General features: G+C 43.1%; 1 protein-coding gene across 1 annotated transcript in view; it reads right to left on the bottom strand.

Annotated features, from left to right (window-relative positions):
* sorcs2 (sortilin-related VPS10 domain containing receptor 2) overlaps positions 1 to 25468 on the bottom strand; it is a 284143-nt gene that overhangs the window by 6891 nt on the left and 251784 nt on the right. Inside the window, exons 15-26 of the mRNA XM_076087245.1 lie at positions 25265 to 25385; positions 25033 to 25166; positions 24311 to 24430; positions 22662 to 22833; positions 22390 to 22576; positions 22104 to 22237; positions 20601 to 20724; positions 19649 to 19761; positions 18270 to 18392; positions 12476 to 12575; positions 12327 to 12374; positions 11826 to 11928 (exon numbers count right to left, since the gene is read on the bottom strand). Coding sequence (XP_075943360.1) covers positions 11826 to 11928; positions 12327 to 12374; positions 12476 to 12575; positions 18270 to 18392; positions 19649 to 19761; positions 20601 to 20724; positions 22104 to 22237; positions 22390 to 22576; positions 22662 to 22833; positions 24311 to 24430; positions 25033 to 25166; positions 25265 to 25385 — 1479 coding nt within the window. The remainder of the gene's footprint in view (positions 1 to 11825; positions 11929 to 12326; positions 12375 to 12475; positions 12576 to 18269; positions 18393 to 19648; positions 19762 to 20600; positions 20725 to 22103; positions 22238 to 22389; positions 22577 to 22661; positions 22834 to 24310; positions 24431 to 25032; positions 25167 to 25264; positions 25386 to 25468) is intronic.

The following is a 25468-nucleotide window of genomic DNA, read 5'->3' as shown; positions in this document are numbered from 1 at the left end:
ACAATAGTACTTCACATCACATTAAGCAAAAAACAAATCACTTTAACCTATTATTTATTGCTTTAAATTAATATTTTACCTGGTCGCACCACCATGACATTTATCAGTTGTGCCACCTGACAATATTAGTAATCACAGGAAATATGCAGAAAATTTGCATTTTTATTTCAAATACAACAACATTTTTTTAGTCAACAGTCTCTTTTTAAGTAAAAGCAGTAACTATTTCATAGTAATCATGTTTAGCACATAACTGGAATAGGAATAATAACAGTCGCTTCCGCCTGGGGTGTTGCAGCTTCTACCTCATTGTAGCAACCTTTTGGACACACTCGATACATGACTTGTTGTCTGCTCCCTGTGTCATGCTGATTTTGCTTTACTTGACAGTGGCATCCTTAATTAATAGTTAAATATTCATTAATATCATGAAAATAGTTTGAAAGTGTATAATAACCTTAACTTAACACTGTTCAACTTTTGAAAAACAATTGTATATAACATCATATAGTGATATTCCTTGCAGTTGCACCACCTGATTTACTGGTTGCCCCACCTGACATTTGCAACTTATTTCAAATTAAACAGGCATCTACTAGGACACTAGCAACAACTTCATACATGTACATTTTAAATAGAATAAAGACATTTATGATAAAATAACATTTTTCTAGTTTTACATTGGTTGTACCACCCTGACATGGAAAGTGAACAACTCTACCTATAAGTTGAAAGTAGCTATTTTTATCAATATTCAAAAGAGATATAAAAACATTTTCACTCGGCTATAAAGGTCAGTTGAGGTCCTCTTGATGATGTAATATCCTGTTTACTGTTTTGCACTTTAATTTCATAATAAAAGTCCCATCTTTACAGCTGTGCCACCCTGACATTTCAGAACATTCTAATTGATGGACAAAAGTTTTTAAATTATCGCAACAGCTTAAAACTATTGGTATTTGTAGAAATGTGGTTCATTTGAATCGTTTCAACAATAAAAGCATGCCATCGTATTTTATTTTGAATATTTGGTTTACTACAGCTGTATGAACCCAAAATAAACAGATTTAGCTGTGATTTAACGGCAATAAACCGACATAAAGGGACTCCGAAATAAATACATATTGATGCCGATTTGTAAAAAGTCTGAATTCATGTTTAGTTAGTTCTATTTCATCCTTATTGACCGCCAGAGGCAGTGCTTAACACTGGATATCTTCCGTCTTGCACATGCGCAGGTCGAATATTTATATCAACAAAGTCACCTGTGACCTCGGATGACCCCCGTCGTCTATAAGTTCCGGTGTCATCCTGAGTTCAGTCCTTTTTCATCTTCTCGCTATGCAGGTTAGCTACCATGGTAGCATAAACAAAGCTGTGTCTACGATCAAGACATATTAGAGCTAGTCGCTGTAGCCTTGTGACCACCGGTCGGAGTTGCGGATCTCTCGCCCTCCAAAGGCTGCGACAAGCTGTCCCTCTTCGGAGGGAGCGGTGTGTTTCGCTGTTCGGACCATCAAGCCCCGGACTGGTGGATGCCCCTATCATCGGACATCACCAGTCTGATAAGGGCCACCTAAGTCGTGAAGACAGCAATCGGTGAGATCGATTAACATTGTTTTCTATAACCGTTGTTCGTTTTCCACGGTTGGCAGAGCGCTTCCGCTCTAGCTAATCGAGTGGCGCGCTAACGAGAGCATAGAATATACGCTGTCGGCCCGCCCTTCACAGTGAGCAGAGTGTCCTAGCTCAGGCTAACTTGATGAGATGCTAGTTCGACTAGATCTACATTAGCATTATGTCCACTGGTTTTGTAACCTTACGGCTGTCACAGTTAACAGAGCGTCTCCGCTCAGGCTAACTCAGTGGAAAGCTAGCTAGACAAAGCTGATACTGGGGCTGTGTCCATCGACTTTGTAGCATTACAACTATCACAGTTAGCAGAGTGTCCTCGCTCAAGCTAACTCGGTGAATGCTAGTTATACTAAATCAACATTGATGTTGTGCAGCTGGCGGTGTCCTCACTCAGGCTAACCTGGTGGGACACTAACTAGACTAAGTTAATACTGGGATTGTGTCCATTGATTTTGTAGCATTACGGCACAGTTATCACAGCTATCACAGTTAGCTGAGTGTCTTCGCTCAGGCTAACCGGTGGGACACCACTATTTACAGCGACGGTCCTAGTGAAGAGTGTCCTCGCTCCCCTCTCACTGTAAGGACTGTTTTTATGTCTGTTTCCACAGTGGCAGAGTGCTCTCGCTCAGGCTAACTGGTGGGTCACCAATATCCGCAGCAAATATCCTAGTGAAGAGTGTCCTCGCTCCCCTCTCACTGTAAGGATTGTTTTTTGGTCTGTTTCCACAGTAGCAGAGTGCTCTCGCTCAAGCTAACTGGTGGGACACCAATATCCGCAGCGACTGTCCTAGTGAAGAGAGTGTCCGAAAAGATCACTCTCCTCTGACTGCCCCCTGCCTGTTCTCTCAACATTCAGCAGAGCGCTCCCACTCAGACTGATTTGGAATTCCGCATCAACTAGTGGGACAAGGGTTCCTCCAGAATCGCGGCCATGTTAAACTCTCCCGGCTGTAGGACCTGTATAGCTCCTCTTCAGCCTGAGGACTGCCCTGACCTCTTGCCTCGAGCATCTGAGGGAGGGCCTCTCGGAGAACCCAGGCAGGACCTGCGGCATCACGCCTTGAGCAGTAAGGTCTGCTAGGCTGGCCGAAGTGGAACACCTGATGCGTGAGGTCTACCTCCCCCTGTCAGGGCAGCTGAATCCAACCCAACCTACCCTGATCATTTGCATGGCGCTGGCACGCCTGCAGTGGGATACAAATCAGCTGGAACTTCCACCTGTGAGTGCCTTCTTCAGGCGCCTTCCCGCCCTCACCACATTTTCTGTTCCTCCCTCCGAGGAATAGCTGAGGAAGTTGCATGCATGCTGGAGAGACACCAGGGCTCTCTCCCGCCTTACATCAGATGGTCGAACCCTGACGACCATGCAGGAGGTGGCAAAATTTGGCCTTGCACATATGCCAGCCATTTAGCCGACTATTACGTCCATCATAGTTTCCCCTGAGGAGACTCTGAGGCCCGATGCCAGGTGCCCTCAACCCCAACGTCAGGTCAAAGATAACCTGCTATCCAGGGCTTATGACACAGCATCGCTGTGGACCATATCGACAACTCCCTCTCCCACCTCATGCTTGCCCTCGCAGCTTCTCTGCAGCAGGCTACTTTCGACGCTTCCGCCTCCAGCCTCAGTGATGCTTCATTGCAGGCGTTTGCGCTCATGTCGAGGGAACTTGGATGTATGATGTCCACCCTGGTCCAGACTCGCCGCCAGGTTTGGCTGGCGGCGAGTTTGTCTGAGACATGTACCAGCCTGTCTGAGACATGTAGGAGGACCCTCCGTACTGTCCCAGTGGAACCTGGTGAGCTGTTCGAGTCAGCTGCTATACAGGCGCTTCAGCGAACTGTTGAAGCTAGCCAGACCAGGCAGCAGTTCTCTGGTCTTTGCAGGGACATGCCTGCACCCCGCAGACCTAGGGGTCCCACTTTGGCCCCCCAAGGCCGTTTTTTCAGCCTCCAGCTTACCCTAGTAGCCGCCACAGGCCTCAGCGTCCCGCTGAGAGGCCGGACCGCTACCCATACAACCCTACCTACGTCCCCCCCAGATAACCTCCGAACTTGGGGACTAACAGTCCCCCCCCCAAAGCCTCCAGAGGCAGGGGGGCCAGGAGATTTCTCTGGGCCGGCTGTCGGTTTTTTCTCCCAGCAGCAGATTTCCAAGGGAGAGTGGTTCATGTCTATCGACGCCTATTCCCATGTTCCCATGGTGCATCACCACAGGCAGTTTCTTCGTTTCGCCTTTTAAGGCCGCCACTTTCAGTCCAGGGTGCTTCCATTCGGACTCTCCCATCTCCCCATGGGTGTTCACAAGGTGTTACTGCTGTCCTTTCCCCCTGCAATCACAGGGCGTGAACATACTGCCGTACTTAGACGACTGGCTGACCTGGGCGCCATCCCGGCTTCAGGCACCACAGGATACTGCTCGCCTTCTCTCACGTGGCCCGGTGGGGCCTCAAGGTGAACATGGAGAGGAGCTACGTGAGCCCTTCTCAGAGCATAACCTTCATTAGTTTGGCCCTATGAGGGCCTGTCTGTCGCCCCAGCATGTGGACAACAACCCCCACAACCTCTCCCCCTTCCTAGGGGGCAGACGGTTGCCCTACATCCTTTTCTCTGACTATTGGGTAAACTGACAGCTGCCTCAACTGTCGTTCCCTTGGGCTTGCAGATGGCTGAACAGCCTTCACTTGGATGCCAAGTGGCACAGATACAGGGCAATAATAGTATCAAAACAGTGCCTACTCACTCTATCCCCATGGAGGGAGAGTGCATATCTGGCAAACAGTGTCCCCATGGGCTCGGTTCCATTCCGCCGGTAGATTGTCACAACAGATACCTGCCTCTCAAGGCGGGGTGCAGTGTGACAGAACAGGACTGCTTGGGAGCAGTTGTCTGCTCAAAGACCGCAGGGGCAGGTCAAGGTTCTAGAGCTAGCGCTCAAGCACTTCCTGCCATATTTGAAGGGAAAGCATGTGCTTGTCCGGTTGGACAACACCTCTGCTGTGTTTTCACATAAACCATCAATGGGGCACCAGATCTGCAGAAGTTGCAACAGGGATCACCGTGCCCTTCTGACTTCCTTCTGCCCTCGCCTGACCAGCCTGCGGGCAATGTACCCACCAGGAGAATGGAACCAGGTTTTCCTGTTCCGTCACAATCCTCCACCGGGAGAGTGGCGGCTGCATCCAGACGTGTTGTTGACCCGCTGCCCCCACTGGGTCTCCCTGACGGAGAGGACCAGTCCTCTGGGTCAAGATGCCCTGGCTCACATGTGGCCAGAGGATCTTCTTTATGCCTTTCCACCATTCCCTCTGATCTTGCTAACGCTTGTCAGAGTTCTTCCCCGACAGGAGGGATCTCCTGTCGCAATTTGGCATCCCAATCCCTGCCGCCTTCAACTATGGGTCTGGCCACGAGAGGGCCCGACCGGATGCTGAGTGGCTGCATAGAACCAGTCAGACTGACTATTCTGAATGCCAGCGCGCGGTCTACCTGCCTGCAGTACAAAAACAGGTGGAAGCTGTTCTCTGACCCCGTGCCTGCTGTACTGAGTTTCTACAGTTACTCCTAGATAAGGGCCAGTCTCCCTCTACCCTTGGAGTATACGTGGCCGCTATTTCGGGGCAGCATACTAAGGTTGATAATGACACAGGAGAGAGCCACAGACTGGTGTCCCTCTTCCCAAAAAAAAAAAGAAAGGGGGCTCTGCGATTGCGTTCTCCGAGCGCCCGAAGGCCCCTGCATGGGACCTACCCTTGGTACTGGACACCTTATGCTTGTCTCCTTTTGAACCCCTGGCACAAGCGGAGCCGAGATGGCTATCGGCCAAAACGTTTTTTCTCCTTGCCGTCAATTCAGCTCAACATGGGGGCGAGCTGCATGCCCTGTCGGTGAAAGAATCATGTCTGAGGTGGAACTCAGATGGCTTGGGTGTCACTTTGTGGCCTAATGCAGCGTTTCTCCCAAGGGTGATGACACATTCACATATCAACCAGCCTATCCAGCTGGCAAAGTTGACCCCCCCCATCGGGAGAGGAGAGGTCAAGGCTGCTGTGCTCAGTGCGGGCCCTCAGAGCTTATGTGGAAGCCACCGCCTGCATACGGCAGTCGGAGCAGCTCTTTGTCAGTTATGGTGAGCCTAAGAAGGGCTGTGCTCCTTCTAAAAAACAGTGCCTATCCCACTGGATAGTGGAGGCCATTGCCTATACATACAAGGCGAGCGACTGCGCTCGGCCATCCGGGGTGAAGGGTCACTCTACCAAGAGTGTCTCCACGTCAAGAGCAGCCCTGAGAGGTGTGCCTGTGGAGGATATATGTGCTGCGGCCTCATGGGCATCACCGAGCACATTCACCAAACACTACAGAGTTAACGTTGCCACCCCTCACCCACTGGGGAGGGTTCTTTGGCCAATTTTCTCTGCCGGAGCTATACGAGGTAGTTACTGTGCTTCCTCGTGACTCTGTTGATATAAGTCATCCAGTGTTAAGCACTGCCTCTGGCGGTCAGTAAGGATGAAATAGAACGAAAGTTACGAATGTAACTACGGTTCTATGAATTCTGGATGACCGCCAGAGTTCTTGGTCACTCGGAATCCCGTGAACTCGCGAGAAGATTCCATAGGACTGAACTCAGGATGACACCGGAACTTATAGACGACGGGGGTGATCCGAGGTCACAGGTGACTTTGTTGATATAAATGTTCGACCTGCGCATGCGCGAGATGGAAGATATCCAGTGTTAAGCACTGCCTCTGGCGGTCATCCAGGATTCATAGAACCGTAGTTACATTCGTAACTTTCGTTCTCTCTGCAAGACGATAAGCAAATAACTTTTAAAATACTTGTTTTCTCAATGGAGCTTGGATCGATCGGTGCTATTCTATGCTAACATTGTAGCAGCTCCATCAACACTCAACATAACGTCATATAGACGTAAATACGGCAGCGTCTTTTTCATTGTTTGTACCATATAGTTTACACACACATTTATGCACATAGTTTGGTCCGGTCACTATTGATATGAGGTATCGTAGCACTCTGGGTGAACACAGACGGCTACTGTATCTATTTCCTGATTCAACAAAGGCAGGACGTCAGTGATGACAGGAGATCATCTCAACGCTGATAGGCTATCGCGCCGCAGCATCACGCGATTTTTCCGCCAAAGTTGAAAAATTTCAACTCACGCATTTGGGGCGTTTTGCCGATTGACGCAAATTTGCGTCAATTGCGCCATGCCAAACGCGCTAAACGCGGCATCGCAAATTCACGTCACTCCAGTCTCATCGCGTCTGTGCATAGACTTGATATGTAATCTAATTTGCGCTGCGTTTGGTTGCTGTAGCCATGACGAGCTAGCTAACACTGCTAATGTGGAATGCTCCCCAGAGAATGACGCATAAGGTGTAGGGTTGTGAACGCAGCCCTCAGGCTGGCTCCTCCCCCAACCAATTCCCTAATCAGGGCCAGCTTCTAAAAGGCACCTGTTGGCATGGCCTCATCCCTTTTTGGCCCCTGTCCTGTCTCTGTGGTGGCTCGTAGGGTTTTTCGTGTTACAGAAGCTCCATCATTGTCCTGTCGTCGATGAGTGACTGCATATGTCACTCATATGAGGCGGTTCACCTGCTGCTGTTTTGCGCCTGCTTTGCCTCGGTTCTGCCTTGATGTTTTGATTAATTTACATTTTTTAACCAACTAGGTTTGTTTGTTTATTTCCCTTGATTCTTTTTGATATTAGTTCCCTTTTTCTTTAGGTGAAGTTGAGTGCCATTATTGGGAGGCTAGGCACCCGTGGTAAGATTCCTACACCTTATGCATGCATGTACAAACACTGGGATAAGAGTGTGGACTGCACTATTTCTGTTGAGGATTGCTGTGTTGTACTTGAGGATAATTACCGGTAGCACCCCTTGGCACTGCTCTGGTGCTCATCACCAGTGGCCTCTACTTAAAGCCCGTCATTTTGATTAGTTTATGTTGGATAGGACATTTTAGGATATTAGATTATAATGTAGAGTTTTTAGTAAGGCCTTTTTAGCCCTTATTCCCTTAAAAAAAAAAATGGTCTTGACCCCGATATCCCCAACAACTACCGGCCCATCTCCAACCTCCCCTACCTGTCCAAAGTCCTTGAGAGAGCTGTTGCATCACAACTCAAGTCCCACCTCAATCTCCATAATCTCTATGAACCCTTCCAATCCGGCTTCTGTTCAAAACACAGCACAGAAACCCCCCTACTGAAAATCACAAATGATATACTTCTCTCTGCTGACTCTGGCTTCCTCACCATCCTCATCCTCCTTGACCTCAGCGCTGCCTTCGACACTATCAACCACTCCATCCTCCTCTTACGTCTCCAGTACTCCCTTGGCATAACTGGCACTGCCCTCTCCTGGTTCACCTCATATCTCTCAGACCGACATAAATTCATTGCAATAAACAACTGTAAATCCTCTACCTCCCCAGTCACCCACGGTGTCCCCCAAGGTTCCATGCTTGGTCCCCTCCTCTTCATCATTTACATCCTTCCCCTTGGACAAATCATCCGTCGTCATGGTCTCAACTTCCACTGTTATGCTGACGACACCCAACTCTACTTCTCCAACAAGACCATCACCTCCGTCACCCACTCCACTCTCACCACCTGTCTCACTGATATAAAATCATGGATGCAACAGAACTTTCTCAAACTCAACTGCAATAAATCTGAAATACTCATCGGCCCAAACTCCCTCACCCGTTCAGCCCAGCCCTTCTCCCTCAACATTCATGGCTCCATCGTCACCCCCTCCACCCAGGTCCGCAACCTCGTTTATCATCCCCGACCCCACCCTCTCTTTTCTACCCCACGCCAACCACATCACCAAAACTGACTTCTTTCACCTAAGGAACATTGCACGCCTCCGACCATCCCTGTCCTCTGCCACCACCGAAATTCTCATCCATGCCCTCATAACCTCCAGACTCGACTACTGCAACAGCATCCTCTGTGGTTCTCCCAACAAAATCCTCAATAAACTCCAATATGTTCAGAACTCTGCCGCTCGACTGCTCACTTCCACCCGCCGCTATGATCACATCACCCCGGTCCTTCGCAACCTCCACTGGCTCCCGGTCAAATACAGAATAGACTTCAAAATACTACTCACCACCTACAAAGCCCTAAACAACCTGGCCCCTCCCTACCTTTCATACCTCCTCCCCCTCCACGCCCCAACCCGTTGCCTCAGGTCCGCCGGTGCAAACACTCTGAAGACCATCAGGACCAAGCGCCGGACCTGGGGTGACAGGGCCTTCTCAGCTGCTGCACCTCCCCTCTGGAACGCCCTCCCCATCCACATCCGTGAGGCTCCCTCCCTATCATCATTCAAACAAGCCCTCAAAACCCACCTCTTCAAACTCGCCTTCACCTGCTAACCCCTGCACACTACCCTCCACTACATGACCCATTCAGCACAGCTTCTCCAGTTGTTCTTTTTTTGTTGTTTGTTTGTCTCTGCCTTGTAAAGCGTCTTTGGGTATTTTGAAAAGTGCTCTAGAAAATTGATGTATTATTATTATTATTATTGGTTCCAGTAATTTTCATTTTCCCATCAACATTCTTTCCTCCCCCTCAGCTCCCGGCCTTAGTGACTCGCAGGACGCATTGGGGCGTCAGGATAAAATGTAAATTTTTCAGTCAACTCTAATAATAATAATACCATATTTTTACTAGTTTCAAGCGGGAAAGTGGCGCTCCGTTCGGACCGTCGGTCGCCGAGCTACGATTTTTCAAACTTTTCGGAGAGTTGTCCCAAATGTCAGTTTACCATCGGTGGCCACCAGGTGGCAAAGTACGAGCGAAATCCACGAATAATGCCACCCAAATGTCAGAAAGACTCCCATTTGTCCCAGGACAGATGGGATACTTTCTGCTAAATGGGCTAGGATATTTGTCCACATTCAACAGTAGTCTAAGTGTCAGAAAAATTTCCAAATGTCAGTAACCTTTTTTGGGTGCTATGAGTAAGTAAGGGACAAATGAGAACATTTCTGACATTTACGGGGACAAACGGGACACTTGTTGATATTTGGGAGACACGCCCTTCTCTGGCGAAATGCACTGACTGCAATACGAGGAACAAGGCTTGAAATTGGATAAAATACCTCAGCAACGGCCCGCCCTTCTCCGGCCGAAAGGCCCTCAGCCAACCCGAGAAAGAAGCCCCAAAATCGGATAACATACCTCCTCCCCATTACAAATATAGTCAAAATGTCATAAAGTGTCCCAAATGGCAGGCATGCCAGTCTTTTCATTTTATACTTTAAAGTAAGATAGAGAAATGAAACCTTTTTACATCTTTTTTTTTTATGTTTGGTTCAGATTGAAGTGTCTCAGCAATTATTGTATTGATTGCTATGACATTTTGTATCATGTTTCTTACAAGATGACTTTTAGTAACTTCGATGACCCACTGAAGAGCCATCAGAATATATCGAATATTTTGGTTTATGACCAAACTTTGTATTTTGTGTTGATTGGCAGATGTATATGCATGCTAACACACTAAACTAAAATTGTGAATATAGTTAACCATTATTTCGCCATTGCTGCTCATTTAATGAGAGTAGTTTGTTTGCTCTTGTTGATAAAATCACTAGACTGGCAGAGGAGTGACATTGTTCCAGAAACCGAAGTAGTTCTGATATAGATATCTTCTCTCATCGCAAAGCAGTTAATTTCTGCAGCTATTTCAGATTTAGTCTTTAGATGTAAATGCTCATTAGTTTAGGTCACATTTCAGTAATTTTGATCCCTCATAGTTTTAAACTACAACTAAAAAATGTTTAAGTCCATTTTTAGTCGCAAAAAAGTCATTCAATTGTTGTCTACTTTTAGTCAAAATGCTTCCCCTCTTCTTTTCATTTTGTTTTAGTCCTGTGTTTTTCATCAGATTTGATTGACTGAAATAGTCAATCTATTCAAGCCAAAATAATAGTTTTGTCATTTTTGTAGATCCTATTTCATTTGATCTGATAAAAACACTAAAATGATTAAGAACGCAGGATTAGGGATGGGCATTTCAAGCAAAAAAGTCACTGGGAACTTATCCATCATTCTCCATGCTGAGCACCAAAATACCACACAGATGAGCAAAATGAGTTTCAATGTCACTACAAGCTATGTATTTATCGTCCTGATGCACTGGAGTGAATTTTAGGGCATTTTGTGCTAGGTTCCTCTTGATGTTTGAAAATTAATCAAATTAAACAGTTTTCAAAACAAAGAATAAACTTGGACTTCAGACGGTCACTATTAGGTTGTGTTAAAAAAAAGGGGAGCATAACATTCATTCGGAATGATATATTATAGTTTCATCATTATCAATTTGAAGCTACTGTCTCTTCTTACTCTTGAGAACTGAGCACACTGATTTGCACGACAAGATGGAAACTGTCTAATTGCTGGGGTCATTAGAATGTCGGGCCTGGAAATTGAATCATAGGCCAGAAAAAACACGGAAGAACCATTTATAGCAACAATGACTAACAAATATGATGGGATACAGTAAGAGACTGAACAAAACCTTTCTGCATTTTATGAACTGGTGCGGATGCCTGTGATAATGTTTTGGCATATCCTGCTGCTAATGGTTCGATAAAGAGTGAAAATAGTGAAGGAGAGTGAACATTCTTGTCTGGTGCTTCAGTGGTGTGAAGTTTTGTCAAATTAGATTACCAATTATGATTGATGCCCTTGGTGTGTTGTAGAATATTTTGATTCATTGAGAAAATTATTACAAAATGTTCAGTTTACTTTTTCAAATACCTTCTCTGCGTCTTCTGAGTGGATGATAGTTTTAGAGTTATTTTGCTGGGATATATTTATCAAGTTGAAAAGACCACATGTATTACTTGAATAATACCTGCCATAAGTAAATCATTTTTGATCTGGGTGAATGAAGGATGATTCAATTTTGGTTGCTAGAACTTTGCTCGTGATTTTGATATTGGTGTTTATAAGGAAATGGGCCTATTATTTGTGAAGTGAACTGGGTCCTGAGTATTGAAATCAGTGAATTCAACTTTTATCTCTTTCTGTTGAATAGTGGTCATAGTGTTTGACAAAAGTCTTTATAAAATTCAGTGGGGAATCCATCCAGTCCAAGGATTACATTTTTTTACATGCCACAGCTCTTGATATGGCTTACCTTTTGAACTTGTAAAGTATGAAGGAGCCGGTGGCGATGATGCTGATTGAGAAAATCACTGCTAGAGCCCAAAAACCTGGACCTCCAACAACTCCATGGTAGCCTAGGGTAATGAAGTACACAGTAAGAAAATAAATAAAAATGCATAATATTTGCACAATGAAAAAAATATTCTGATCTTTAAAATGTTGCTATAGGCAAATCCAGAAAGTATAGTGAAAAAGAAAAGATCTTGAGTCAATAACTGTATCAGCAAAGGAACAGAAGTGGTAAGAAGAAAACATCCAACTGAACTAAACATATTCCTCACACAAAACAGGACCATTCATGGAAGCATGGTCAGGTTGATGAGAAAGCACAGTAGAGAACAGAGAAGACAGATTTAATCTGTACAGGATTGGGTTTGTTTGGAAACCAGGAAAGGAAAAAGCACAGGAATCCAAGAGCATTGGGGTTAAGCATCCAAACAGAAAGCTACGGGTTTATGGTTCATGAACGCACCAGTTACTGCTGCTGTATCTGTTGAGTCATTAGCAATTAGACCTAGCCCTTGGAAATAAATCAATAACATGCAATTAAAAAATATCAAAAAATGTAGTTTTAAAAAGCAGACCATATAGTAAGCAATTTAAAAAAGTAATATACGGTACCTGCGTTCGGGTCAGCTAGCATCACCAGCACTTGTAGTCCTCCGCGCACAACAAAGCTGACATTGTTGCCGTTGAAAGCTCGTATGATGGCTGGAATACGCTATGGATAAGAATATATAATTATGGGGAAATACTAAGAGCAGTTTGGGCAGACACATTACACTTAAACAACTACACTCTCAAATCCTACAACCCTCCCTCCCAGCATATTTAAAACGTTCAAGACAGGCTACATAGTATGTGACATGGAGGGTTAGGGGATACGGAGGGGCTGATTGTCCACCGCTCAGTGTAGCATGGAAAGGAGCTGGTAATCCGAGCTAACCAGCAGCTCCTGTCAGACTCTGTGTCTCTGCTAGAAGCATGTTTATGTCCCTTTGACAGTTTCTCTGTGTAGCTCTACTATGAGAGGTTCTTCGGTGTGCATCCGTGGGGGAGTGTCAATACATAAAGTAGCCGTAGCCCTTCTGTTTATCATGGTTAGCTTTACTGTTCTTCAGCTCTGAATATCTTGTTACGGTCTGCAAAATTATCAAAAGGTCACAGTGTTGCGTTTACTGACAGTATAGATAAATAAATCTTGTGATGTACAATGTTTTTCCGCCGGTGCTTAACAGCACACTAACAGTAGCTATGTGCGGGAGGCACAAACTGGGGCTACATTTAGCCAGCTTTCTGCTATTTGGTTAGTGAGGCCCTAAGATTTCGGCTGAACTGAATCTCCAAATACAAGCAGAAAAATACAAGCTCATTTACAGTAGAAAAAGCCGTTTCACACAATGTGAGTTTTATTGAAAAGATTGCCTGTATTAACATTATATGCCAATAGGATTTTATGTCAAGACCAGAATCAGTTTCTCAAAGTATATTTGCACATACAAGATATTTGACTTGATTGGTGCATAACAATCAATGCAGTACAATAGTATAAAGACATAACTAAAAATGAAAATATACAATAGAATTTGAAAAGAAATTAAAGCTGCAAGCAGCAATGATCGGGCCCTCGCATCTTCACGTAACTGTAATCATAACTGTAAGCCTGTAAAAATTGACAAAAAACTGAATGTGTGTGAACGTGCTTCAGTGTTAGTAACATAACAGACTGTCAAAGTAAATGCAGGTCGTTTGTGCACGTAGCTCTGACAATGACTGCTGAGTGATTCAAAGCTCGAAGAGTCAAGGAGAATGTATAGTTCCATGTGGAAAAAAACATATTTTAGAAAAGAATTAAATTTCAAACCAAAAGGTGAGCCAATGTAGAATAATCTATCATATAAATTAGGCTGGGTGCAGTTTGATTTTATTAAACAAACTTCACATTGCATGAAATTACTTTACATTACGGCTTGTTCCAAAACGAACAAAAACATTTCAATTTACTATTAATGAAAACTCCACGTACAAGCGCGATTTGGAAACCTTTTTTATTCAATTTCTTGTCTCCAAACATCTTAGTTTGTACATATTTAGATCAGAGAAGTATTTTTCTGGTGGTGTGCCCACGAACCCTTTTAATAAGTTCAGTGTTTGGGCCGCTGTAATTAAAGAATCCTGCTTACGGCCATGGTTATCAGTAGGTGGTGCTATGACCATGAGTTAATATTGGCATGCAGAAGTCCTAAAGCCATGACAGTCATCAAGCATGTCAAGTTTGGGACAGTTTTGACTTAGTACATTTGAGTTACAACAGCTTAATGGATGATGGCGAACCATGTAAAATGGCTGCCACACCATATCCATGTCGTTTCATGAAACCTCAAGCTTTTCGTAACTTTTAATAACAAAGGTCTTGAGATTATTCAGCCGAAATTCTAAATTGATCTGATTAATTCCCTAGGAGGAGTTCGTTAAAGTACAGCGCCTGGAAATGTCAAAAACGACACTAGAAATTCAAACAAAATTCTAAATGGCTGACTTCTGGTTGGGTTTAGTGCATGGCCCCAAGAGACTTTTTTTGAGTCCAAATGTGATTAATGTGTCTACCAAATTTTGTAAATCTATGTGAAACGTACTGCGAGGGCTGCTTCGTCGAAATTTTGTAGGGGGCGCTATCGGACTAAATTGTCACTCTGAAGTATTAAAACCATAATATGTAACTCGATTTTGGGCTTTAAATGTGTATGCCAAGTTTGCTTATGTCTCAAGTATTTTCAGCCCCTCTCTTCATGGCGAAGACTGCGTCGCCATGGCAACGGCGTTCGACGAAACATCAAAAGCTTCATGAACTGGCATTATGAACTTCTTACATTTTTGTGGAACTAATTTGATGTTGATCTGATTTACTTACTAAGAGGAACAAGCCAAAGTATAGAGACTTTAACTTCCTGTTACCAGTAGGTGGCGCTATGACTATGATTCAAAATTGGCCGGCAGATGTCTTCAGAACTGGAGTCTAATCAAACATGTGAAATCTGGTAAAGATCTGATGATGTGGAGTCGAGTTACATCAGTTTATTTGTTCATGGCGAGGGATTGAAATTCGCCGAGCCGCCACCCTTCAACAAATTCTTACAAGCTTCACGATGAAGCATTATCAAGGTCTTAAGACTTTTCTGACAACATTTTAGAGGGATTTGATTAATCTGTGAGGAGCAGGATCTAAAAGTCCACAACCTATAACTTCCTGTCGCCACTAGGTGGAGCTATTGCTATGATTCTAAATTGTCATATAGATGTCTTCAGGGTTAGGATGTTATGACATATAAGAAATTTGGAGCAGATTAGACAATGTACGGCCGAGTTACAACAACTTCCTGTTTCGTGGCGAATGGTGTTTTTTTGACGCCACACCATGGATACATTACATTACATTACAGTCATTTAGCAGACGCTTTTATCCAAAGCGACTTACAATAAGTGTATTCAACATCGGTTTTCGAGAGAACAACTAGTCACCAGAAGTAATAAGTGCATGTCCTTTCCTCAAACAAGCATCTAAGAGCATAAACCAGAGCCAACGTACAGTACAGAAACAAACGAATGCAATAAGTGCCACAAACTAATATAAAAACAATAAGTGCAATAAGCTAGTTCGATAACTTTTTGATCTTTGAGTAACTTTTCACTGCCAAGGTCTCAAGAGCATACTGACCAAATCTGAAGTCAATCGGCTTGCGTGCCAAATTTCAAAAACTTCCCAGTATGCCAAGCACCTCCTTTTTGTGACAAAAGACGTAAAATAATAATAAACAATAGATTAACAATAGGTCCTCCGCTCCGACTACGTCGGTGCTCGGGCCCTAATCAAAGCTGCGAGCAGCGATGAACGGGCCCTCGCATCCTCCCGCACGTCGGGGGTTCCGGCGGGACTCCGGCCAGCGCTGCCGGGAACGTCTGCGACCGTCGGACAACGCGTCCGCGAGTTCAACGTTTTTTTCCTGCGTGGACCGCCTGACGCTGGAAGTTACGCTTTGCAAATTGTCAACCGCTTCCTGTATCCGCTGTGTGGCTCTACAAAACATGTGCAAATATGCATTATGTTGCTCGATATCAGGTGTAAACCACATTCTGTATAAATCATGTAAATCTGATACCGTTTGTCACAAAACGCTGATTTCCTGTAACCAGCAGGTAGCGCTGTGAATATTAGTGAAATGTAGCTTGTAGACATCCTCAGGTCATGTGTGTTATAAAGCATGGCAAGTTCAGGACAGATTTGAACAAGTCCAGTGGAGTTTCATCAGGATTTTTGATGGGGAATCACATAATGTAGCCGCCCGCTACGGCTCAGCCATTCAATGAAAAGTAAAGCTTTTAATAATTTTTAATCACAAAGGTCTTGAGATTGTCCTGACCAAAAATGAAGAGGATCAGACCAATTCCCTAGGAGTTCGTTAAAGTATAGCGACTAGAGATGGGCAAAAATCTATCAAACAAATGACATAAAAATGAAAATAGCCGACTTCCGGTACGGTTTAGAGCATGGTCCCAAGAGACTTTTATTTAAGTCTCCATGAGTTACATGTGCCTACCAAATTAAATACATGTAGGTGAAACTTAGCGATGGGGCAGCCATTTTGAAAGTTTGTAGGGGGCGCTATGGAAGCAATTTAAAAGATTTAGAATGATGTGTTGCCACGGCAACAGCGTTCAACGACAACTCACAATATAAATAATGCTGCATCTTCAATGTCTTAAGGCTTTCTACACCAAATTGTAGTTTGATCAGGTGAACTGGTTTTATACTTTTATTTACTTCTCCTAGTAAATAAAAGTATAAAATGTAACATTTCATTTTGCCAGTAGGTGGCGCTATGAGTTATTGAAAATGTAGTCATTGAAATATGCTTAGGCTTGAAGTAGCATCATGCATAGGAAATTTTGTGCAAAAATTGGAATAAAAATAATAATACCCCTTACAATTACAATAGGGCCTTTACTGGCCCTACGTTGTCGGTTGCTCGGGCCCTAATAATAACCCTAACAATTTCAATAGGGCCTTCATTGGCCCGACGTTGTCGGTGCTCGGGCCCTAATAAACATTAGAAGAACAATAGGTCCTCCGCTCAGACTATGTCGGTTCTCCGGCCTTAATGAATACATAAGAGTATGTTGAAAAATCTCATTAAAGTGTCTGTATTGAAGGTGCAAATGATACCGAGGGTGTAAGAGTCTGAGTCAGTGGGGTCGCTGGCTTTGTTGATTTTCAACTGCAGTCACCAAGAAACTGTTTTTGTGGTGTTCAATTGTGGTGACTCAAACAGTGTGTCAAGTTTGTGACCCCTTTCTTGCCGGCCTCAGGAGGTGTACAAATCGCGGGGGACTGGGTTCCTCCAGTAATCCACAAACTATCTCCAAGGTCTTTAGAGTGTTGAGTTGTTGTGTCAGCACCAGGTCACCAGATGGTCAATCTCTTGTGGGGATGAGGCGCAACCATTGCCACCAGAGATGAGTTCAATGAGGGTGGTGTCATCCGCAAACTCCAGGAGCTTGATGGAAAGTGACTGGAGGTGCAGCTGTTGGTGTACATAGAGAAGAGCAGTTTCCTCAGCTTCACATGCAGCTTCCTGTCAGATAGGAAGTCTGTGATCCACCAGCAGGTGGAGTCGGGCAAGTGCTGTTGCATCAACAGCAGAGCCGGGATGATGGTGTTTAAAGCAGAGCTGAAGTCCACAAACAGGATCCTGGTGTGGGTTCCTGAGGAGTTCAGATGCTGGTGGATGAATTGGAGATGTTGCGTTAGGTCCGGCTGATTGTACTGTAAAAGTGATCCAAAGTGTTCTTCTCTCTGGTTGAGAATTTCATATACCGTCAATATTTGGGGAGTTCATAACTGAGATTACTATTGTTTAAGTCGCCAAGGACAATGAGAGTCCGGGTTTGTCCGCTCCACACACAGTATTCAGTCAGCAAGCGTGTACTGTGCCTCGTACACGTTGGCCTGCGGTGGGATGTAACCCGTATGAATGAAACAAACTCACAGGGGGAATACAAGGGTTTGCAGTTCATGAAAAGTGATTCCAGATCAGGACAACAGTGCGGCAGAATCACTGTGACATCATTACACCAGCCACTGTTTGGAAAAAAAAATCCAACTTTCAGTTTGCTGGAGAGGTGAATTTTGTCCAATTTCTTGCACAGTGAACTCATGTTGAAAAGAAATATTCCCGGTAACGGTATGCAAAATCCGAGCTGGCAGGGCCGCTCAAGTTCACCGGCCTGTTTTCCTATCCTGGAGCTTAATTTGTAGGGCAAGAATGTATTTGCTGGATATGCTTTTCTGGAAATGTGTAGTAAGTTAATCAAGTGATCCATTGCCTGTGTGCCAACTTCCATGCGATATTTCTTGTACCTTATCTATAAACATGCTCGTCTTAGCTGGTTTCCTGTCCAGTGGCAGGACGTACAAGTCAGCAGTGGTGGGGAGGCCTGGCTTCACCACTGTAACCAGGGACTCCAGAGGGACACCTGTGGTCTGAGATCAGATGGTCAAAGGTCAGATAGAACTCAATAAAGCTGCACTAATCAATATTCGTATGTTAATGATGAAATTAATCAATGACTGTGTGTGATGTGAAACCCAATAAAGCTGCACTAATCAATATTCGTATGTTAACAATGAAATGAATCAATGACTGTGTGTGATGTGAAAGGGGTCAAATAATTACCCCAAACTCCAAAGAGCTTTTTAGCTTCATCTAACTCATTGTTTTGGTACGTGGCTCACAAACTGCTCTCATTAACACAGGCAGAGGCCACAAGCAGCTGCGTTAAAAAATGCTTGGAAACCTACTGTTGCCTTAACCTAAAATAGTATTTCACAATCTTTTTCTAAACTTAATTAGGTACTTTTGTTTACATATGTTGCTGCACTTTGATACATTGTGCTAGCAGGTAAAAAGTGGAGTATTTAGAAGCTAAAGAAACAGTTTTTTCCCAGGGGTTGGTAGAGTGCAAAACAAAGTTAAAAAAAAGACTGTAAATATATTGGATTTAATGTCAGCTGGACACAAAACTCAAATAGGATGCTGATGAAAGTGTTTGCTAAAACCTTTGCCATAACAAACAATATAAGGTCAAATAGAACTTCATATTTTGACTACATTTAAAATACATTTTATTTTGTAATCTTCTGTATTATTTCACCAACCAAATGTATCCATGCTTGCAGCCAGGCTCTAGGAATCGCAATGCTTGTCAATCTGTTGACATTTGTGGTGTTGATGGATTGGATTACAATGAAATTTGGTACAGATATTCATGTGCCCTTTAGTATCAATTTAAGTGACGTTAGTGGCTACTTCTTTTTCTAGCACTATTATCAGGTCAGATCAGGTCAGTGTGTTCTAAATTCCCATCACACTCAGCACACTTTGTAAATTTGCAAATTAGCAAATGTTAATATGCTAACACCCTAAAACAATGATGGTGAATACAGTACATGTAAACTGTAATACTTTGTTTACATGATAAAAACAGCATGTTAAAATTGTGATTGTCAATGCAATAAGAAGTACACAGCCACAACCTTAGCTAGCATTGCTGTAGACTCTTAACAGCCTCTTATTTCCATACTGTTTTATTATTCCTGTTTTGTGTCTTTATGTGAGGCCCATGGTAGACATACATTAGATGTACTCCTTCTGCTATTTCCATTATTTTGAGAGTGTATTATTAACACACACACTACTTAAGAAAAGCATAATTTAAAACTTATTTTTCAAGTCCTACCTTAATGAGTATTTTGGTGACCACCTGGCCGATGTCCTCTCTCCACTCTGGAATGTTGGGGTTGAAGTTGTCCAGGCTTGTGCTGAAACTCAGAGGGATGACCTGAAAGTTATCTTAGATTGGAAAAAACAAGGGAGTAGTAAGCAATCATCACAGTCATCATTTAAAACTCTAAAATTGATTTCATAAGAGTGTATGAATAGATACAGTAATGGCAGATATCAAATGTGGTGTATATACATCATATTTCATTATGAAAACAAAAACAGAACTGTATTAAATTTACCTTGATGCAAAAACATATGAGTGTAAAGTTTAAAATCTTTAGAATTTACTATAACAGTTGAGGAATAGCCAGAGATTGTTTGACCAAAACACACATTTCATTCTTAGTTTAATTCCTATATTCAGTCAATATTTTATGCTGCATTGACCCAACTCTACAATTAGGTTTTTTCAAATTTCATTGTTACTGTCAGGGTTGTGGGAAAAACTGGTTGTAGGGGACGGACCCAAGCACAGAGAAACACAGGAGCAGAATGATATATGGAGCTGATTTAATAATTAAACAAAATAATCCAAAACAAAACTTGCCGAGCAAAGAAGAAAAATGTGTAACAAAAAAATCCAAAGGCAAAACAAAAAACACGAAACAGGATCAGTATATCAAAATTACAAAAAAAGGCCATGAGGGAAACATACTTGAAAACACAGAGCAGAGCTGAACAGGACAAGGAGCAACACAGGGAACATACCATGAACGATCATATCGGTGCAGACCATACACTGGGGAGGTGCAGGTGATTAGACACAGGAGGATTCAATCAGGACAGACAATCACAGACAAGCGGGAAAACATACAAAGGCAGGAAGTGAAGAGAACACAAGAGGCAGGGAAATTCAAAATATAACAGAAAAACAACTAAACAAAACCCAAGACCGTGACAGTTACCGTAGACTCGAACTGTCCTGGTATCCTGCACCATAGATCGGCCATTAGAAGCCTGGACAGTGACTGAAACCTCGCCTGTCTCTGGGAAACGAGTCAAAAGGCTGCTCTGCAGAGTCAATGTAGGCTACAGGAGAAAGTCACAACAGATTGGCGTTAGTTCGGTCAACTGTGTATACAGGTCTGGGATCACAAAATGGCTTCCATGATGACATGTTGGAATTGGGCTAAATAGTCATCCTTACTTAAGTTGGCTATAACTGATATTTTAAACTAACAAATATTGTCAGGGGAAAGCACAATATTTGTGGAAAGCATTGTGCCAATGTGAAAGGGATCGCTCCTACGAGCGATGAATCTGTAGAGGCTTTTCAGCATAATCTGCTGCTCTCTTCGGCTTCACAGAGGTTTTTAGTGAGTTTCAGCTCATTGTTTAACTGTCCAGCTGCAACTGAAATGTTTAGGTTCACTCTCACCGCTCTCATAGTGTTGATGTCTGCTGCACAAGACATCTTTTTTCAGAGAAAAAGCGCTAAAACCCACTGTACACTACCTCAGCACTAAACAGCAGACAGACAAAGTAAGCAACTAGCTGGTGGACATAGTGGAGCGTTTGGCAGTTAAAGGAACAATGAGTAACATTTAGGAGGATTAATTAGCAGGAATGGAATATCATTTTCATTACTGTATAATAACCTGCAACTAAGAATCGTTATGTTTTTGTTAGCTTAGAAAAAGCCATTGATAACTACATGGTGATTGGGTCCTCTTTAATGGAGAACGCAACATTGCACCGCCATGTTTTTTCTACAGCAGCCCAGAACAGACAAAACCAAACACTGGCTCCAGTGAGAGTCTTTCGCGTTTTTCCATTACCTAAAGGTAGGGATTGGTACTGAAACTTAGCATTTAACGGTGCCCGGTGCTAAATTATTAAAGACCTGAGTACTGACAAGCCCTGACATTGCTGGTGTTTTTTTGTTAGTACTTTTTAAATTCTGTATCTGTTTTTATAAGTAATTATTTATTCATGAAAAAGAACAGAGTATTCATAATAGTAGCTCCTAGTAGTAATAAAATCTTAAAATCTGAACGCCACCGTTTATCAACATGCTTGTAAAGGTAGGGGTGAGTGGAGGGATATTTAGTTGTTTGCAATCACACACTGTTCCTTTAAAGAGACATATTTATTTGGAGACCAAAAACAGAACTAAAAGAGTGTGAATATTACATTGAATCATTACATTATCATTCATCAGGTGGACACAAACATTACTCATTAAAATGAAAGATACTGTTGCTCTGTGTCTACTGGATATAAATATTATTTGCTTTGCTAACATGTTTGCTATAACAACTCTAAAAGTGTGTTTTCAGCTTGTTTTGCTGCCCCAAAGTGGCCAAAAAGATAAACTAATGGGGTTTTAAAGGGAAAAAAAGCTGTAAAAATGTTTTAATCGAATGTTCGTAAAAGTTATAAGATGGAGTATGTAGTGTGTCCTTTACCCGCTGGTTGTCTCCAAGCCACCAGTAGAAGACAGACAGGTTGGCCTCAGTTGGAAGGACTATGGCTGTCAGATTAACCTCATGGTTTCTACCAATGATAGGTACCACTTCCAGATGCACTTCCTGTAGGGGGGCTATAAGATGAAGAACAAATGTTTTTCATTAGTACATCGATATTCCTCTAATGAATTGAGACTTTCCCTCTAAAGACTACCTTTCAAAAACACAAAATATGCACAGTTGTCTAATAACCATATAAAACATTCAGTGAATCTGGTAGGCCGACCTGTGACCTGGATGTACATGGTGGCCTCGTCTTGCCCTGCCATGTTCTCAGCCTTCACAGTGACCTTGTAAACGCCTGGATTTTTGTAACGATGCTGGATGGGATCATCTGTCACTGTCAGGTTCTGGTAGATTGCCCAAACCCCGTCGCCGAGGTCCACCTGGTACCTAGTGCTGCCGGTGTCGCCCTGGTAGAAACGAATGAGGACTTTCAGCCAATTCAAATTGAATAGAAAGAAGGAAAGGATGAACTGACAAAACCTTTCATCCTACCTCTTGCTGGTGGACAATGAATGTGATGTCATCACCAGGAGCCACGGCCAACATCTGACCTTTGATGCTGACCTGTAGTCCTTTCGGGGGCAAAAGAGGGCAGTTGTGCTGTTTGGTACTGTGCTGCTTGTTAAGCCCCCCTTCACACATGTTAGATATCACCTTCCTGTAGCTGAAACACAGCAGAGGAAAGCTTAAGTGTAAGAGTGTGGAGGTGTATGCAAGTATCTTACAATGAACAGTTCAACATTTTTGGAAATAGGATTATGTTCTTGTTTTTCAGAGATTGGGATGAGAAGATCAATATCAATCATATATCTGTGTCTTAATGAAGCTGGAGACAGGTAGCAATTAGCTTAACAAAAAGGCTTGAATCAGCGGGAAACAGCTAGTCTGATTCTGCCTAACGTTCAAGAATTAAGCCTGAAATATGAAATAGTCATTGACAAGGATTTGTCTATGACTGTTTCTTACTGCTTATATGCAACCACACTTGATTGTGGACAATATCGAAGTAAAGCATATGGTCAAAGTGCTTGAGTCCCGCTACAAGGTGCCTTCATGTGTGAATTTTACTCAGTCTGTTGTGCCTTGAGTGCATTAACTGTTACAATGACAATTATGGCTAATGAGCCACTGTTGAATGACAACATTTATAAAATAAAGTTTAAAAAAGTATTAATTATTATTATTATCAGTGTGCTGTTAAGCCCCCCTTCACAAGGGTGTTCAAGGGTGTTCTCGGGGGGTCTGACGGAACCTCCACGATTGGCACCAGGTATTTCGCACACTGATGATTATAATTTTTGTCTTCCTTCCTGAACTGCAAACATTCCAAACCATGACCCCAAAACCATGGTACATACCGAACAGTACGTTTTGTGTGCCTTTCCACCTCTATTACTACACACATTGTGGCAAACCAGGGGGAAAAGCCGAGCCGACACAGCACAGGAGGCGGATCCCCAAGCTCAGGTTGGGGGAGGTGATAGAGGGAGTATACTGTCCGGTGCAGGTGCTGCAGCCACTAGGTACGTGGCATTGGTCACACCTGCAGCCCATGAGCTAATTACAATGAGCATATATTCCCAGGGCTGTGAAGCAGCAGGGGCAGACAGACTGGGCAGAAGAATACGAGGATCTCCTGAACCTCTGGAGAGGAGCTTCAGCAGACTCACCTCTCTCCTCTGCTCTGCCCAAACAGGACGGAGGAATCATCTCACCCTGGGTGTAGACCGAAGGCCAAAGACCCCGACCGGGAGGAATCTTTTGTTGAGTTTGACCCTATCCCGCTTTACACTACCCTGTTTATTAAAGGACACTTTTTGTTACATGGCTACTGTCTCTGAGTCACCTGTTTTATCTCTGAATCTTGCCTCCACGTCCCCCGGGTTGCCACAACATACACACATTTTATCTAATTTATTAAATCATTTATTAAAGTAAAATGTAAAAAACAAAAGACTGTGGTTTAGAGGGAGTGCTGTAACAATTTTGACTCCAGCTCCATAATTAGCGCATAGATATGACAATGATATTGATCTTATCATCTCACTCCTGGAAAAAATAAGTCTATGTGTGTATGATGTGTGTGTGGGTGTATATGTGTTGGTGTGATGATGATAATATGTTTGTGCACATGCACAGACCCAGTGCTGGATGTGTAGGTTGGTCTTAGATGGCAGTCTTCAGGCGGTGAATCTGGATTATGCCAGAAGTCAGCAAAGCAGCGATTGCCTTCCGTTGGGGACCGTTCAAAACCATAGTCACTACACACATACACACCAAACACACAGATATGATGGAAGAATAATAAGAATATTGAGTAAACATTGACCTGCAAATTAAACATAGTAGCTCAATGCAGTATGCATGTGCACAATTTCATATTTTGTATGTAAACTTTAATCTGCATAATGCATATTTTGCATATGCGCTGTATATTAGATGTTTTTTAACACATAATACACAACAAATAGTGCTGGTATGAAAAAATAATGGACACGGTAGAGACACCTGAGGCAACCGTTTTGTTATCATTTTGCAATGATTTAGAGCATTATATGATTTTAATAGGCATTTGCTGGATGGGTTTTTTCCATTGTGATAGTTTGTCATATTTTTTTCCTTTCTATTCCTTTTCATTTAAAATTCATAAATTAATCTAATATAATTAAATAGTGATTTTCTATTGTTTTTAATGTTTGATCCTCAATTGTGTCCTCTATTATTTATTAATTTCTACACAGTATATTATGTATTAATATATATCTTTATTTGTGCTTCATTTATTGCTTAATTTTTCAGATATAATAATCCACAATGTGCAATAAAGTCTGTTCAGTGTTTTCTACATCTGTGGAGTGCTCACCAGGTGAAGTCTCTCTCTGTGCATTGACAAGGTTTGGTGGTGAGAGCTGATGTGTAGCTTTTTCCTTTGATACAGAATGCTGTGTCCTTCCTTCTCCTGAAACTCCGCTCCTGGCCCATAATGCACTTTTCTCCCTGACGGTAACCATGGAAAAATGAGAATTCAGTTTCAAACGACAAACAAATGTACAGTAATTATGTGTGTATGTACTGTATTTGTATGTGTGCATAACCTGCAGGTCTGTGAGCTTCCAGAGCTCGTATTCAGACTCTGTACACTGATGGGGGAAAGACTGCCTGAAGTCCACTTTGACCAACTCCCAGTCTGACCTATAGCTGATGTGCCCAAACACACTGCAGACACACACCACAGACACAGAATTAATACATATCCGGATGTGGACATCTGTGTGACACAACTATAATCACAAATGTCA

This window comes from Anarhichas minor, unplaced genomic scaffold, assembly GCF_050575085.1.
Source record: "Anarhichas minor isolate MPS153535 unplaced genomic scaffold, ASM5057508v1 ptg000009l, whole genome shotgun sequence".
NCBI classification, from domain to species: domain Eukaryota; kingdom Metazoa; phylum Chordata; class Actinopteri; order Perciformes; family Anarhichadidae; genus Anarhichas; species Anarhichas minor.
This window is presented reverse-complemented; position numbering and strand designations above follow the sequence as displayed.